At 33.6% G+C, this 18,069-nt stretch overlaps 1 protein-coding gene and 1 pseudogene across 7 annotated transcripts in view; both read right to left on the bottom strand.

The window, feature by feature from the left end:
* KHDRBS2 (KH RNA binding domain containing, signal transduction associated 2) overlaps positions 1-18,069 on the bottom strand; it is a 590,645-nt gene that overhangs the window by 81,202 nt on the left and 491,374 nt on the right. For all 7 annotated transcript variants that reach the window (XR_011996703.1, XR_011996704.1, XR_011996706.1 and 4 more), the window contains exon 7: positions 5,236-5,318. Coding sequence is in view for 2 of the 7 variants with exons in the window: in XM_025991110.2 (XP_025846895.1) it covers positions 5,236-5,318 (83 nt within the window). In the remaining 5 variants the exon portion in view is untranslated. The remainder of the gene's footprint in view (positions 1-5,235; positions 5,319-18,069) is intronic.
* On the bottom strand, positions 14,304-15,271 carry LOC112914132 (actin-related protein 2/3 complex subunit 2 pseudogene; annotated as a pseudogene).

Genomic DNA, 18,069 nt, shown 5'->3' on the forward strand with positions numbered 1-18,069 from the left:
GGGGTCCAAGACCACATTTGTTCACCAGATGTGTATTTGTATGTTCACTGTGCTTTCTGACTTTTCTTTTTTAGTACATAGATGCTTCCTCATTAATATGGTACAAATTCATTTAAAAGCATTACTGTTTCCATGACAATTCAAGTCATTATTTATATCTTCAAGCAACTGACACTTTTTTTTTTGCCTTTCTACTTCCACTCTTCCCTCCAACCTATTCCAGAGATGACTAACAGCAACTCCGTCTAACTAAGTTTCTTGTCCTCTGCCTCTTAATGGGTTCAGCCAATGGGAGCAAAGGTGGGAAACTGGAAGGAGGCAGGAGAGTGAGGTCAGGGTGTTAACTCCCTGAACTTTCTCGTTGTGGGATGGTCATACATAGCTCCAATTCTGAATCAGAAGTCTCAGTTCCTATCAGGAGGCCTCTCCAAACAGCTTTCTCTGTCTCTTTTCAATCCTAATTTTGGTGAAAAACACCTTGCCCCAGGGATACCGGTGCCAGGGCATTGCACTGTCCCTTGTGTTTTCCCTGTACACTGCCTCTGAAAATATTTTCCATATTAAGTTCTCCTCAAATTATACTAATTGAAGAGTGCCATTTTTTTTCCTACTATGTAGACCCTAATACAGATATTCAAAAAATGATCTTCATTCTAGAACTCGGGGAACTTATATATCAGAAAGAGATGTATATTCACTCTTCTAGCTCATTCCTTTGTAATTTACAGAAAAGAAGATTCTTTTCCTAGTGAATTCCTCAGCTGATTCATGATTTAATGAAAGCAAAATCTTCCATTTTGATATTTTGCTTATTATACCAGTTAAAACATTACATTTAAAAACCTTAGTTTCTTAAAATTTCACATCCAAATTTAATTGTCATTAGAATCAATGATCAAAATTGGTCTTTTGATTTTCATTTGTAGTACTACTGTTTCAATCTAGGTACATGTCAGTAACTTTTCCTACATCTATGGCTTTGGTTTGGTATAGATTCCTACTGAAAATTTGGGCATTGGGAAAAGCCAATTGGTTGGTAGAACCTTGTGAATTTACATAATTTCAGAAGATTGATCTCTGACAATGTTAGTGGCAAGGAGTGCATAAAAATAGGATATCAGAACATGGACAGAATTTAATATTTAGTCCAATTAAAGTTGTTAATCACAGGATGTAACTTGTCCTAAGCCAAAGATATCAAATAATTGAGTTCCTCTGGAAACTGCAATACTAGTCCTTCAATTTGAAGCTTGCATAATAAACTTATCAATCCGTTTTTCTAAAACTTTTTATCCTCAATGACACAGAGCAAGAGAAAAAGATGGTCCGAGATCCCTCATATCATCATCATCTTTACCAGCCCTTAATAATGTCATCATGTAGAGCTGCCTCCTAAGGAATCTTTAGAGAAGTCCCTCTTCTGATCCATTTGAAAGTTTCAAGAACTAACGACACCTTGTAAGACAACTGGGGATTAATTAAAGTTGTTATAGCTTATGAACTCCAGGTGAACCTTTTTTAGGGTTGTTACCTTGTGAACTTCCCTTAGACTCTTTGAAGATGATATAATTATTCCATTTAAGCACCTGCCAGATTCTACTTTATAATTCCCACAAATTCTGAATTCACCTGTGCTGACTAGTCATTTGAAGACTATTTTCTCTAGTTTTATTTTTATATTAGTTCTGCTAAGTCATACATAATTTAGTTTTACCTTCAGCTTTTAAATTAGAGTTTCTTCCCATTTTGACCATGACAGTGCCAAAATAATATTCATATTGTTTGTAAATGATGGATACTTTTTATGTTAATATATTTATCTTTATTCCGCTTTAGAAACTTTTTATATTTTCCTCCATAAGTCCAAATCATACTTGTAAAAGCCCAATTAAGAAGCCACCACTTGAAAAAAAAAACCAAAACAGTTCTAGACTGATTCTTGTAAAAAGTGAACTTTCTTTCACTTCCAATTTCTTTTTTTTTATAAATTTATTTTTTATTGGTGTTCAATTTGCCAACATATAGAATAACACCCAGTGCTCATCCTGTCAAGTGCCCACCTCAGTACCTGTCACCCAGTCACCCCAATTTCTAATACTTGGTTACTCTATAGATGTTTCACTTATATTTATTTAAATATATATACAGCTTTCAAATGACTCCTCAAACAAATGTTAGGGGCAAATACTAAATATATTTAAAAAATTTTTAAATAAGTATTGTCACTGTATAATGAGTATACTTTCTGACACATATAATCATTTAATAAGTGCTATTTAACTAAACTGTTAATATTATCTTCTATTGGCATAGTTACATCAATAATCTAAATAGAGGAATTTAATACATATGTCCTGAATTTTCTGTGTTTATCCACTTCTATTACAAATTGGTACTATATTTAAAAATTCTTCCTCAGAGATTTCTGAAATATTGTTAATTTCATTCATTCATCATTACCACATTCATTTATTTTTGCTCAATTATTCAACAAATCTTTACTAAGATAAAGTTTCTAATATGCCAGAAACTCTATGAGTTTCTAGTTGAGGCCATGCTTTGACCAAAATAGAAATTTTATAATTATTGCAATAGAGAATATTAGTATCATTTTTTAGAATATTTTGTATAATTTTAATTAATTTCATGACCTGATTATTTATTCTGGTTTAGCATTAAGATATCTCAGAAACATTTAAATATTTTGTCAATAAATATAATACATAGAATTCTGCATATTATATTCTCCTTTAGGAAAAAGGCTCTTATATCTTCATAGTGTAGGTACACACTAAGTGTGAAATTCATGTATTCAACAATCATCTGCTCAGTACATATCCTATAAAAGACTCAATACTAGATACTGTGACGGACATGAGGATATAAGTAAGAATAGTAAGAGTGATAGGTAACATGTATACAATCGATTTCATTGTAGGACAGAGAGAAAAAGAGCCATAGAGAAATAAAGATGTGCTATTGAAATTCAGAACAAAAACAAGTTATTCTCAAATAAAGGATTCAGGAAAAACATTTTGGAAGAGTTGGTTTTGACCAACGAATGAATTTAGACACAGAAAAAGGAATAGATATAAAAGGAAAAAGAGAAGGTAGCAAAAGTTCATAAAGAGTATCTTTTGACATAAAAATTATGTTTCCTTAAAACAAGACATTTTTTCTGAAATTGTTCTATTACTTTTTGTGCATAATTATGTTCAATTATTCTAATATTCACTTTTGAAATATTCAAAAATAAATTATCCTAATCTCCCATTTCTTCTTCCTTGTCTCTCAGGGTCAGCTAAGCCCATTTAAGTCTTACCAGAAGAAAGATACAGAAAGTCCTTCACTTTTAGAAAATTATTCCAAAATAAATCTCTATCAGCTGAATGTAACTCTATGGAGCTAACTCAAGACATTATTTTATTCTATTATAGTTGTGTTTTCAGTGTGTGGTATTTTTTTTTTTTTACCAAATAGTTTCTGAAACAAGCTACAGAACTTTATTATCACCATTTCTATGCACTAATATACAATGATGAACTAGCAAATATTAGCAGATGCTTTAAATATGTAGTGAGTTTGCATACAATACCCTATTCAGGGTCTGTGACATGATGCAAAATCTTCCCCCATCGTAAATAATTGTGCTGTGTTTCAATATTTGACTGGGACTAGTAAGATATCACCCCCAGTACAAACTCAGCTCATGATGGCTTTTCTATTTAACATACTACATATTAACCATTACTCAAAGTTGAAGATGGTTACTTCAATAATGATAATAATGATATATTATGCTTAGCTTTAAAGGTATCAGTTCACATTCAACTTTTTCCTAATTGCCTACAATTTTCTAAGAATTTCCCTTCACTCCTTTCACTATGCTGTCCTTCCGACCATGCAAAATGCATACTTATGTACTACATGTAGATTTCCTCTCCTCCATAATGACCTTAAAGTTGTTTCTTTCCTTGTCATTTCCCAGATGTTACTTAATGAAGCATCCATATCTCTTTGGATCCCAGTAAAGTTGGTCAATAAATGGTCAATACTGTAATGATTTTGTGACAATTACTTCTATTAGTTTCTGTCAATCACATATATGGCAGACTCACATGACTATCATATGGATTCATCCTACTTTCCTATGAAAATTGTAATTTTTTTTTAGAAAAAATATTTGGGAGACTGATTTTGCTAAGGATGTATTTGTTTAATGACAATTTTATTCATAATTCATAATCCATAAGTTCATTCAAAACTTATTTGTCCTTCAACTGGTGAATGAAGTAACTATGGTACATCCTTACAATGAAACACTACATGGTAATAAAAAAGAAGAAAATGTTGATAAACATAACAACATGAATGAATAAATGTCAAATACATCATGCTATCTAAAGAAGCTAGACTCAAATGGCTACATATTGTATCACTTCTACTTATGCGACATCCTGGAAAACTCAAAATTGTAATGGCAAAAACCTGATTGTGGTTTCCAGGGCCTGGGAGGGAGAAAATTTGTCTATATAAGGTGGTAAGAAACATTTCAGGTTGACTGAATTGCCCTATAACTTCATTTTGATGGTGGTCACAAGATAGTTTGCATTTGCCAAACTCGTACAAACTCTATCCCCTTAATGGTGAAAACATCCTGTATGTAAATACTACCTCACAAAAAATTAGACTTTAAAAAAAGTAAAAATTCATTAATATCTCAAAATTTGATCAATATAAAGAGATTAGGTCAACAATCATTTAGAGATCCATCAAGAAAGCAAAGGAATTGTTCATTACATACGATGTTTTAGAAATTTTCCTTTTCAGAAGGAGCACCAATAACATTCCTATGTCTTTTGTTTTACAAATAAAAATTACATTTTAGGGGAAAAAGCTTCATTGAACAAGTGCCTTGTGTTTCACTGTTGTGTTACTTATGAATTTACTAAAATAATCTCCATAAGCAACAGTATTTTGTTAAATACAAGCTTACTTAATGAGTTTATTGGTTATGATAATGATGTAGTCTTAAAATAACACACTATTATTATTAATAATTGCACAATTATTATCTTTTTACCTCTCTGTATAATATAATAATTCAGAAAGACAATGGAGAAAAACCACTGCTAGAAACTCTCACATAATAGAACTGGAGCTCGGATACAAGAGACAAAATAGCAGGATTAGAATTAATCCTGAGAAGGATGCTTTAGACAGCAAATGCCTTACCTTTGTGTTTGGGTGGCATAGCTGTTCTCATAAGTCTCATAGGTCTGGTCATCATATTCACCCCCGTAGCCATCATCATACCCCTGAGGCAGAAAATGATAGAAAGACCTATTAGCAGTCAACTTGATTAACTTTGATCTATTTTTACTTATGTGTAAGTGCTTATGATCTGTATTTACTTACTGATGTGACCTTATTTTAGTTTTTGTGTTTGGTTAGTTACTCTGCATCAGATTTTACTAGACTAATAATTTTTTCATAGCCTTGACTAATATTTCATGATCCATATTAATGTTTAATAATTAAACTCAGCATGTCATTAAAGTAGCTATACCTACTCTAGAATTTGTTTAGAATTTTGATCAATACTAATGAAGACAATATAAGAAATCAAAAAATAAAATTTCTTTTGAAAATATTATGGGTAGATAATGCGCTAACCTAGTGGAGGTGTTAACATGTTTGTTACAGCCCCATCGGGAGCTTATTTTTTTTTTCTGTTCCCTGATAATAATGGTTATTATGATTGAAACTTTAAAATTTAGGATTCTTAAATAGTGGTCAACTTTCAGTAAAAAAAAAAAAAGCCATTATTGGAAAATAAGGAAAAAAGAAAGTAGAAAAAAGAAAAAGGGTTAGAAGAAAGAAAAGGAAAGAAGGAAGGGAGGAAGGAAGGAGGGAAAGAAGGAAGGAAGGAAGGAAGGAAGGAAGGAAGGAAGGAAGGAAGGAAGGAAGAAAGGAAGGAAGGAAAAATGAGAAAGAAAGGAAGGACTAGGGAAAGATAGAAGGCAGGAAGGAAGGGAAGAGAAAAAAGACAGAAACCATATAAAGACCCTTTATTTTGTTGTGCATTATACAGTTTTTAAATCTCAAATAAAATGATTACCTAACTAAACTAATGCTACCAAAGCTAATGCAGATTTGTCATTGCAGAATGTGAAAGCAAGCTAGCAGTTGTATAATCAGTTATCATTACTTTGTGAGAGATTTACTTTTATTTCCTTTTGTGGTCACTGACTGTACTATAAACCCTAGCCATCCACCTTGACTACTTCCTACTTCTGAAAAAAACCTTTAGTTTTTCTGCCTCTGGGCCTTTGCTGATGCATCTCTTTCCCTGAAATGCACTGCCATCCCACCCCACCAATTCATAACTTCATTTCAGTCTGGAGGCCTATAAATCTATCTATTGCATTCAAATATTTAAACAAAAAATGTGTAGATATCACAATTTCCATATCAGCCTTGACTAAGATCTTTGAGCCCATTTAATCTGAAAACTAATATTTTTTATCAACTTAAGAACATTTTTAAAATATTTAAGACTTCTCCATCTGGTTTACCATTTAAATAATGGTATTATTTACATATCAGGTTTATTGAGCCTGACTTCAATTTCTTCTATTTTTCCAATTATGGTCCATTTCATCATATTTTTGCTCTGCTCTATGGGATCGTCTCTCCATTTGATCTTTGACTATTGCAATTCAATTCCTATTGAACTAAAAAAATGGTAAATTATCTGGTATATTTGAATATTTGAAAATGTTATTGCTAGATTAATACAACTATTGAGATAATTACGAACAATTCAAGAGATACAGGAAACCAAGAAAATAAGGTGAATGAGCAATGATTAATGTTAGGAAAACAAAAAGTATATAAGAATAAACAAAGAACTGTATTAGTCTGTTTGGATCCTTAGGGAATATTTATTATTGAATGATAATTGACTAACAAAAGTTACAAAAGTTATGATGACACTATATTAAGGTATAGGGGAAAATGTAGGGAAGAGACTATAACAAAACTAAATCCTTAGCAACCTGAAAGGCTGGTCAATAGGAAATAATCAAAATTCATAAATCAACAACATTAATTTAACCATATTACTTAATAACACAAAAATTAATACTTAAATAATAGATGAAAGGCTTAGAGATAACTGATTATTACAGAAGGACAAGAAAAGGAAGTGCTGTTTTTTGGGCATAAATCCTTTAGTACTATTTTAAAATAATCTTATATTTCAAAATTAACTTTAGAATATTTAATTTTTTAATTCAATACTTATTCTTTCTTTCTCTAGTTTTGTTTATTTGTTTATTTATTTAGAGGACAATTTTTTAAAAGATTTTATTTATTTATTCATGAGAGACACAGAGACAGAGAGAGAGGCAGAAACACAGGCAGAGGGAGAAGCAGGATCCATGCAGGGATCCCATGGGTCTCCAGGATCACACCCTGGGCTGAAGGCTGCGCTAAACCACTAAGCCACCCGGGCTGCCCTCTCTCTAGTTTTATACTCCCTCCATACCTAGCCTTTTTTTGGGGGGTGAAAATTCTTAATTATACAGAAAAATTAAAATAATCGTAAAACAAACACCTCTCTACTTTTTATCTAGATAGGCCAATTGTTGACATTTTGTCCCATATATATACTTTTATAAATCATTGCAAATCCATTCTGAAAATCTAGTATTTCATTCCTAAATACTTAAGCTTACATCTCCTGAGTGTAAAGACATTCTCCTACATTTACAGTGTAATCCATAGTCAAAATTCTGCAATTTCAAAAACATACCATTTATAGCTACTTTTTAAAAACCAGAATCACTCAGATTTGTGAATTTAATTTGGTTATTGCATCTGCTAGTTTTTTAGAACTAGTTTAGTCTTCTAGGCTTCTCTTTTTAAGTTTGTATATATATATGTATATATATATATACATAAGTTTGTATATATATACGGTTAAGTTTATATATATACACATAAGTTTGTGTATATATATGTTTTTTAGACATATGTTTAGACAAACATATATATATGTTTGTATATATATATATGTTTTTTAGACATATATGTTTAGACAAACATATATATATATATATGTTTTTTAGAAAGAGAGGGCATGAATAGGGGAAACGGGTGGGAGGGAGGGCCAGAGGAGAGGAAGAGAGTCTTAAGCAGACTCCAAGCTGAGCGAAGAACCTGACATGGGGGTTGATCTTACCACCCTGAGATCCTGACCTGAGCCAAAGCAAAGAGCAGTATGCACCATCTGGGAACCTCATTTTAAGTTTTTATTTTATTTTATTTTATTTTATTTTATTTATTTATTTTATTTTAGTACATATTTTTTTTATTACAGTTCAACTTGCCAACATATAGCATAACACCCAGTGCTCATCCCATCAAGTGTCCCCCTCAGTGCCCATCACCCATTCACCCCAACCCCCGCCCACCTCCCTTTTAAGTTTTTATTTAAAATACAGTTAGGGGCACCTGGGCTGCTCAGTGAATTAAGTGCCTGAGTCTTAATTTAGGCACAGGTCAGGATCTCAGAGTGCACTCTCTCTCTCAAAAAAGTATAATTAACATACAGTGTAATATTAGTTTCAGGTGTACAATATAGTGAATCAACACTTCCATACAACACCCAGTGCTCATCACAAGTGCACTCCTTAATCCCCATCACCTGTTTTACCCATTCCCCTCTCCTCAGCTCCGCTCTGATAAGCTATTACTTTGTCCTCTATAATTAACACTATGTTTTTTGGTTTGACTCTCCCTTTTTTTTCCTCCCTTTTGCTTGTTTGTTTTTTAAATTCCACATGAGTAAAACCATACTGTATTTGTCTTTCTCTAACTTGTTTTTCTTAGCATAATACTTTCTAGCTCTCTCTCTCTCTCTATATATATATGTTATATATGTTATATATATATGTTATATATATATATATACAGTATATCACACAAATGCATACACACACACGCACACACACCATGTCTTCTTTATCTTCTTTATCCCCTCTCCTCAGCTCCGCTCTGATAAGCTATTACTTTGTCCTCTATAATTAACACTATGTTTTTTGGTTTGACTCTCCCTTTTTTTTCCTCCCTTTTGCTTGTTTGTTTCTTAAATTCCACATGAGTAAAACCATATTGTATTTGTCTTTCTCTAACTTGTTTTTCTTAGCATAATACTTTCTAGCTCTCTCTCTCTCTCTATATATATATATATATGTTATATATGTTATGTATATGTTATATATATATATATACAGTATATCACACAAATGCATACACACACACGCGCACACACCATGTCTTCTTTATCTTTTCATCAAAAATGGGTACTTGGGCTATTTCCATAATTTGCCTATTGTAGATAATGCCGCTATAAACATTGGGGTGTATGTATCCTTTTGAATTAGTATTTTTGTATCCTTTGGGTAAATGCCTAGTAGTGTGGTTGATGGATTGTAGTGTAGTTCTATTTTTAAATTTTTGAGCAAACTCCATACTGCTTAACAGAGTGGCTGTACCAGTTCACATTCTGCAAAACAGTTCGAGGGTTCCGCTTTACTCTACATCCTTGCCAACACTTGTTGTTTCCTGTACAATTAATTTTAGCCATTCTGACAGGCATGAAGTGGTATCTCACTGTAGTTTTGATTTGTACTGCCCTGATGATGAGTGATGTGAGCATATTTTCATGTGTCTGTCAGCCATCTATATGCCTTCTTTGGAAAAATGTCTATTCGTCTTCTGCCTAATTTTTACTCATTTTTGAGTGCAGAGTTTTATAACTTATTTATATATTTTGGATAAGATCCCTTTATCATATATGATATTTGCAAATCTCTTCTACCATTCTTTAGGTTGCCTTTAATTTTGTTGAGTGTTTCCTTCACTGTGCAGAAGCTTTTTATTTTGATGTAGTCCCAAAAGATTATTTTTGCTTTTGTCTCTCTTGACTTACAAGACATATCTAAGAAAGATGCTGCTGTGGCCAATGTCAAAGAGAGTACTGCCTGTGGTCTCCTCTAGGATTTTATTTTATTTTTTTATTTTTTATTTTTTTAAATTTATTTTTTATTGGTGTTCAATTTACCAACATACAGAATAACCCCCAGTGCCGGTCACCCATTCACTCCCACCCCCCGCCCTCCTCCCCTTCCACCACCCCTAGTTCGTTTCCCAGAGTCAGGAGTCTTTATGTTCTGTCTCCCTTTCTGATATTTCCCACACATTTCTTCTCCCTTCCCTTATATTCCCTTTCACTATTATCTATATTCCCCAAATGAATGAGAACATATAATGTTTGTCCTTCTCCGATTGACTTATTTCACTCAGCATAATACCCTCCAGTTCCATCCACGTTGAAGCAAATGGTGGGTATTTGTTGTTTCTAATTGCTGAGTAATATTCCATTGTATACATAAACCACATCTTCTTTATCCATTCATCTTTCGATGGACACCGAGGCTTCTTCCACAGTTTGCCTATTGTGGACATTGCTGCTATAAACATCGGGGTGCAGGTGTCCCAGCGTTTCATTGCATCTGTATCTTTGGGGTAAATCCCCAACAGTGCAATTGCTGGGTCGTAGGGCAGGTCTATTTTTAACTCTTTGAGGAACCTCCACAGAGTTTTCCAGAGTGGCTACACCAGTTCACATTCCCACCAACAGTGTAGGAGGGTTCCCTTTTCTCCACATCCTCTCCAACATTTGTGGTTTCCTGCCTTGTTAATTTTTCCCATTCTCACTGGTGTGAGATGGTATCTCATTGTGGTTTTGATTTGTATTTCCCTGATGGACATCCACATGCAGAAGAATGAAACCAGACCTCTCTCTTTCACCATACACAAAGATAAACTCAAAATGGATGAAAGATCTAAATGTGAGACAAGATTCCATCAAAATCCTAGAGGAGAACACAGGCAACACCCTTTTTGAACTCGGCCACAGTAACTTCTTGCAAGATACATCCATGAAGGCAAAAGAAACAAAAGCAAAAATGAACTATTGGGACTTCATCAAGATAAGAAGCTTTTGCACAGCAAAGGATACAGTCAACAAAACTAAAAGACAACCTACAGAATGGGAGAAGATATTTGCAAATGACATATCAGATAAAGGGCTAGTTTCCAAGATCTATAAAGAACTTATTAAACTCAACACCAAAGAAACAAACAATCCAATCATGAAATGGGCAAAAGACATGAAGAGAAATCTCACAGAGGAAGACATAGACATGGCCAACATGGACATGAGAAAATGCTCTGCATCACTGTCCTCTAGGATTTTAACTAGATTTCTTACCATCTCACATTTAGGTCTTTCATCCATTCTGAATTTATGTTTGTGTATGGTGGAAGAAAATGGTCCAGTTTCATTCTTTTGCATTTTGCTGTCCAGTTTTGTCTTTTTTCCCATTGGACATTCTTTCCTGCTTTATCAAAGATTAAGTGACCATATAGTTGTGGGTTAATTTCTGGATTTTTTATTCTCTTCTATTGATTTATGTGTCTGTGTCTATGTTTGTGCCAGTGCCATACTGAATTTTTGAGAATTTTTGATTCAGTGTTTTCATCACTACATATTGGTGCTGAGAATTCCTGCTGCTTATGTGTGACCTAGTTATTTCATTTTACTTCTTTTCTTTCCTTTCTGGATGCTTTTATAAATTTTATCTCTGGTGTTCTGAAATTTTAAAATGTTTTGTCTATATGTGTGTCTCTTTTCATTCAATATGGGTATTCAGTGAGCTCTTTCAGTGTGGGAGTTTGTGTTCTCCAGTTCTGGCAAATTTCACTATACTTTTCTTCTCTCTAGTACTCTTTTAAGTGAAATATTGGATCTTCTGCATTGGTGCATTAATTTTATCTTTGTGTCTTATGTGATATCTTTTATTCTTTTTTACTCAATGTGAGAATTCTATAAATTAATCTCTCAACCATCCTATAAGATATATAACTTTATTTACATACTTGTGCCCTCGCAACACATGCACATGTATACACACATATTAACAACTATGAGAGGGTGCACAGGAGGTTCCTGTGTTCTTAGGTGAAATTTAGGCATCCTTATTCTCAACTCAAGACTTCATCTCTCCTTGGGTGGAACAACAGCTAACATCACAGCTGGAATTTCCCATAGCTGACACAGGCCAGGCAATGTAGCTCTCTACCGTGGGGATCACTGGACCAGTAACTAGGGCATTAACTGTATTTGCCACAGGTGTCTCAGGGATTGCACACAAATTTTCAAGCACTCATGCTGTTATTCTCCACCAAAATTCTAAAACTATGGCTTCATTAACCCTCAATTGTTACTCAGGACTCAAGAGCTCTAGCTTCTAACAGGAAGCCAGCAAGTTTTGTTTTGTTTAGTCATGTTTTCATGCTACAAGAGCCAAGGCAGAGGAGCAGTTACAAATCTTCAGAACTTGTAACCCCCTAAATGTCCTATGTTTTCCCTGATTCTATCTGTTGAAACACTACCACTGTCTAAAGGTTATGTTATATTATGCAATCTCTAGGAAGATTTTCCTGCTTCTTTCAAGCTTATGGTAACTCCCTATCCTCTGAATTCTAACAGCCTGTTTTTGTTGTTTTTAAATCTCACAAGTACTTAGAATGTACTCAATGTACTAAACATCTATTGTATTTTGTTTTTACAATTTTCTCTCTTTTTAGGATTGACACTCCTGAAGGGCATGGATCATATCATAATCACTTTTTTTGATGCCTTATGGTGCTTAGCATAGTTTATACCATAGAGTATTTTCTCAATAAATATTTATCAAATTGTTAAATTAGCTCAAAGGAGAGTAGATATGGATTCACTCAAATTAATCACCACTAAAAAAGAAATATTTCAAATGCGCAGCCCCGGTGGCACAGCGGTTTAGCGCCGCCTGAACCCCGGGGTGTGATCCTGGAGTCCCGGGATCCAGTCCCACAGTTGGGCTCCCTGCATGGAGCCTGCTTCTCTCTCTGCCTGTGACTCTGCCTCTTTCTCTCTATGAATAAATAAATAAAGTCTTAAAAAATAATAAATATTTCAAATGGTGATTATACAGTAGTATTATCTCTATTTATGAAGAAGAGCTTTACCATTTAGCATATGGAAGGCTATTTTCCCTCCTCACTTACACTTTTACTTTTTTTTTTTTAAAGTCTTTTTTTTTTTAATTTTTATTTATTTATGATAGTCACAGAGAGACAGAGAGAGAGGCAGAGACATAGGCAGAGGGAGAAACAGGCTCCATGCACCGGGAGCCTGATGTGGGATTCGATCCCGGGTCTCCAGGATCGCGCCCTGGGCCAAAGGCAAGCGCCAAACCACTGCGCCACCCAGGGATCCCTTTTTTTTTAAAGTCTTATACAGAAAATCCATAGAACCTATAGAAATCTTTCCTGGCAATGCACAATTTCATAAGGTATAAAGTGCAGTGGTCCCAAATAATTGTCCTTACTATAAAAGGGAAAGTAAATGTGGATACTTATACATAATCTATTTTTGTTTTCTAACACTTGATATAAGTATTTATGTAGCTTTCTTAGGACATGTAAAATTATGAATCATGCTGGTAATGTCTAAGATAAATCGGTAAAATAGATATGCTCCCTAAAAAGCCAGTCAGTATCTGCAAGAGATTCAACTTAAATATGAATATTCAACTAAGAAATCAAAACATATTTCCCATTTTTGCTCCATTGTTTTCTGCTGTTTCATTTGAAAAAAATGACTATTTTTTTGAGTAATCTCTACACCCAAGGTGAGGCTCAAACTCACCACCCTGAGTTCAAGAGTCACATGCTCTTCTTACTGGGCCAGCCAGGTGCCCCTGAAGAAATTACTATCTTATGTCTTAGCCTATTTACACGTTTGACCTAAAAATTATTACTTTTTTTTTAAAGATAGAAAGGATTTCTTTATTAATGACCACAACCTATTTCTTTACATAGAGGAGTTTTGAATTCAAATACTTAGGAGAAGATAAGTTAAGACTGCGTTATCCTGCAACTCATTACCAGTAACATATTACAAAGTGAAACAGCTTGGAAAAGGGGGAGGAAGGCAAGGTGAGCGAAGGAGGGAAGATAAAGCAAAGGAATTAAGTTGATCAAGTGGAATTCTTTTTTTCCCCTTATTTTAATTCTTGAAACTATGAAGTCCTTGCAAGCACAGCTAGTTTCTGCAGATTATTTTCCAAACATGTTAAAATGGAACCCAAATGGAGAATATCTTAAGAACCTGAAGAGGTGCAACATTAAAAGCTATTATTATCCAGTAGCAAGTGTTCAAGCCTTCCACTGCAGCCACCTCCTCCTCCTGTTCCCAAGATCCAGCAGTATGAATACGTCTTCCTCGTGGTTGTTTTCATTTCTTTTTTCTTGGCATCTGGGCGTGCACAGTTCAGCTCTTTGAGGATGTGTTTGTTTTTGCCTGCATTGTGTGAGAAGATAGGCTGTAGAGCACTTGACGTAGTAATGCAGATTGTCCTGGAACCTGTGGGTCAGGTGGCTGGTGTCTGAAGCACTGGCACTGGTGTGGTGAACAGTACAAAGGTAATATAACCAGTGTTGTCACCCACCATAGCCTCTATTTCTTTCAGCTCCAGAGGAGGTTCCCGGTAGCTAAAGAGGACCTATGGGGCTGTGTGGCTGGCTCCATGTCCTCCTTTGAACTCCTGCATGAACACTTTTCCAATGATCACATCGTCGTCATCTTTAAACACTGTGCTGAAGATTACTGTGACTCTGTCCTTTTTAGACTCAACATACATGGTCTCATCATCCCTATAATGGATAACTGCCCTGTTCTCTCCTTCCTTGCTGTTTCTTGAAATTGGAAGTATTTCTCAAAGACGGAGGCAAAACATTTTAGTTTCAAGATGCCAGTCTGATGCACAATGGAATCCTTGGATGCTGGCAGATTTTCAAGATCATATGGTAAAAAGACATTGTATCCTCATTTGGGATTTACTAAGAAACTCTCGTACACCCTCTTTAATAACTCATCAGCACTATGTGCCCAAATTTCCTTGTAGAATTTCAAAGATACACTGACAAAAAACTTTTGTTTTGTCTCCATTGGGATTTGAAATATGATAGGAGACTCCCATCGAAATCTGCAAATGTTACTTTTGCATCTGGTTTGTTATCAGCGGCCACATTTTTTGACCTTGAGCCTGAGCGTCTCCTTGATAATGCAGTTGTTAATCTTTAGCAGGATCATGGTATCGGCTGGATCTGGAAGCCTAAACCCAGCCTGCCCAGCCAGGGCACCAGTCCAAGACTATTTTAGTTGCTAACTAAGTTATCAAGGTCTCAGAGTAGAATCTCCTACATCTGATGTCCCAATAAAAGCAAAAAAAAAAAAAAAAACACCTTCCACAATTAAAAGTTTTAATTTTATTTCTTCCTAACTCAATATAGATGATTTGGCATCTCTCGGAAAAAAAACAAAATACCCAAGGAAGAAAGATTTTATTTTCTTCTGGAACATGGCCATGAAGAATATTTCTTCTATCTTGAATTCCTTCATATTTGTGCAGTTATAAATTCTTCAGTTTCCTATTCTTTGAACCAAATAAAGGCAGACCCTTATAAGATCCTTAAGAAATACAATCTTGGCTGTTTTCCAGATCTTCACCGAATCCTCTAAAATTTTCTTCCGTTACAATGTGAAGTGTAGCCTGATGTGAAGGCTTGGGCAGTATGAAAGAAGAGGATGATTTCTTTGTAGTTTCCTATGAATTATAGGTTAATTTATACATACACTTTATGAGTTTTGGGCAAGGCAGCATACAGGATAGATGTGTATTACTATCAACACATAGTTATACAAAGCCCTTTTCAAATAGGCTTCAGAAAATATATTTCTCTGACATGCCTACTAATTTTTCAATTTGGTTTAAGCACTCCATCTTGAATCATGATTTCTGCACCAATTTTGGGTTTCCTAATCTAAATAATATTGGCTCTCTCTCTGTAGGCTTAAAATAATAGTAATTCACCAGACTATATATTAACTACCGAATTTATTACCCAGGTAGGAGAGATAAAGAAGAACAAGACCTAATTCCTGTCTTTGAGAGGTTCTAGGCCTGTGCATTCTGATAAATGTTTAACAAATGCCTCTTCAAAAACAAGTTTATGCATGTTTGTATTTGTGTGTTATGTGTGTATACATAATTTAACTATAAATTTTAGTGACATTAGCACACAGTTTGCAAATAAAAATCAAATTTATAAATATGTATAAATTTAATTAATACTTAAAGTTTTATATTTAATTTATATTAAAATAAAATTTATAGCATACAACTTACAGATAAATATCTAATTTATTTTAAGATTTATACATATACAACTTCAGGGTTACTTGCTATCCCTCCCTTGTAAAATCAGGTTTTATAATTCTGATATCACAATGATCCCACAATAAATCATAACACAGATAAAACATGATTACTATCTTTTATTTCCAAGACACTCTAAGAATTTTAATTAGCATAAATAAAGAAAATACGATTAGGAACATCTTAATAAAACTGCTGCAAATCGAAGTCTAAAGGCATCTAGGAAAAACCAGCACATGATCCTTCAAAGTGAACAAAAAGAGACAAAGAACTTTTCAATATAAATGATGGAAGCTAGAAGACAATGGAATGACATCTCCTGTGTGATTACTGATGTACGAAAGATGTTAGGGATTGAAGTTGATGGCCAAGAAAGAATTCCTGTGACATCTTTGGTGCAAAAAGGTGATTTTATTTATTTGAGAATCTCTAGCTAGAGATTCTCTAGGTGCACAGACACCAAACCAAAACATTTTGACAAAAATGGAAATATAAATAAATGATATATTAAATTTCCTCAGTATATGGAGGTTTTTTTAACCAGCTCTCACTTGCGGAATTTTTGAAGATTTCTTATAACTCAAAAAGAGAATTATCACTCATAATAGTTTAGGACTTCTTTGATCACAGTTTAGATATGCATACACATGTTTGCAAAATATTAGATTATGTTACCGACAATTTGACTGATTGTTGTAATGAATTTACCTATTTAAAATGTTGAGTTGGATCATATAAAATTGCCATGTTTTTAGGTAAAAAATGTCAAATATTAGCAATTTTCTATATTGCAACCTGATACTAATATTAGAAACTATAATAACCAACATGTGTTTATTATATAAAGAGAAGCAAAAATGTCTTATGATGCTACTAAATAATTATGGCTTCCAGAAAAAAATCATTTGGAAATTTAAATGATATGAAATATAATCCTCATTCTGTTATATACCTATACTTTCTTCGAAGACTTTTAAATTTAACAAGCACTAGTGATGGATTTAGCATTTGGCCATTAATCTCATTTCAGGCTTTATTTTCTGTTGAAGGTCAGTGGGTATTAAAAAAAATAAAAGGAAATAACATGGAATTTTCTAAAATAATTGAGAGAAAAAGAAAATAAAGACAAGCATGCAATCAGGAATCATTAAATGCTCTAGAATTAAGCAATTTAATTATGAGAGTCAAGATCATAAATTTGTCACCAAACACTAAAATACTAGTAGGCACCAAAGCAATTTGCAAATTCTGCCTTTTATTGGTATTGAATTTAATTAACCGGTCAGATAGGAACTTGACATTTAACTTTCTTTATGAAGTATGGCTAATTTTTATAAACATATGTTCTTTTTTTAACTTAATAAGTTAAATCATAAAATGCATAGAATGTCCACTTTATATATGATCTTTTGTTATTTTAATAACACTTCCTGGTAGTAATATACATTTAAAAATTCACAAAATATTATTTAAACAAAAAACTAAACACAGAATGCCAATGTTATAATAGTATTCCCATAGGATGTAACGATCGATGCTAATGACAAGAATCTTCTAAATTATGAACTATTTATGCTTTCTCATGTTTCTTTTCTTAAAAGTTTTATTTTTATTTGAATATCTCCCTGCTTTTTGTCATACATTCCCTGTGGTGTTGTATAGATGAATTTCT

This window comes from Vulpes vulpes, chromosome 1 (assembly GCF_048418805.1).
Source record: "Vulpes vulpes isolate BD-2025 chromosome 1, VulVul3, whole genome shotgun sequence".
NCBI classification, from domain to species: Eukaryota; Metazoa; Chordata; class Mammalia; order Carnivora; family Canidae; genus Vulpes; species Vulpes vulpes.